At 39.1% G+C, this 828-nt stretch overlaps 1 protein-coding gene across 1 annotated transcript; it reads left to right on the forward strand.

The window, feature by feature from the left end:
* On the forward strand, nt 1-328 carry BESB_070100 (uncharacterized protein; the record flags this gene model as incomplete). The annotated part of the gene is made up of 2 exons (XM_029365383.1): nt 1-39; nt 104-328. The coding sequence occupies 2 exons, from the start codon at nt 1-3 to the stop codon at nt 326-328; spliced, it is 264 nt and encodes an 87-aa protein (XP_029214875.1).
* Nucleotides 329-828: the final 500 nt, after the last annotated feature.

Consider the following 828-nt stretch of genomic DNA (forward strand, 5'->3'; position numbering starts at 1 on the left):
ATGTCGGCTCATTACTCCCTTGTTATTGAACAAGATTCAGTTAGGAACGCTAGTTCACCGTCAGATGTAATACGTGAGCTGGGTTAAGAACGTCTGGAGACAGTTTGTTCCCTATCTACCATATTATCTAATTGGTTTAATTTTCTTACAAACGGCTTTTGGTTTGATTGAATTATCGCACCCAGATAACTCCATACCAGTGAACCGGTTTGTAACTCCGCTTCATATCGTACCTGAATGGTACTTTTTAGCATATTATGCGGTGTTAAAAGTAATCCCATCCAAAACCGGTGGTTTGTTAGTATTTATGTTATCAACATGTCAATGAAATATCAACAACGATGAAACTTATTTGGTTAACATAACAACATAGAAGGTAAAGCTGGATTACGTTCAAACTTTACACTGGATACGTTTCAATGTTAACTTACTAAATACCATGGGAGCGAAGAGAATCTAATATGTAACTCCGTTCATGGAAATCAAAAGAGCTTTCACGCTATCTCTAGTGCCTGTCGAGTCGCTCAAGGAAGATTTGATCCTGTATATGATTTAAGGGATGTAAAGGTGCTCAGGGTCTAACCGTCGGGCCATCTGGATCCTCATATTCAAAGATAATTCTATTTAAGAAAGTTTTAGATAAACGACATGTGAAGAGTCGGACCAACTTTCACGCACGACGATAATTACCCGACAAGGATTTACCTACCTTTGGACCGTCATAATACAGCCGCCGTTTACATTTTACTGCACCGGCAGGGATTATATACTATACCTCTACAGTGGTATTAGCAGTATCTAGTGTTGATGTACAACAGACGCTCTCCT

This window comes from Besnoitia besnoiti (assembly GCF_002563875.1).
Source record: "Besnoitia besnoiti strain Bb-Ger1 chromosome Unknown contig00062, whole genome shotgun sequence".
NCBI lineage: Eukaryota > Apicomplexa > Conoidasida > Eucoccidiorida > Sarcocystidae > Besnoitia > Besnoitia besnoiti.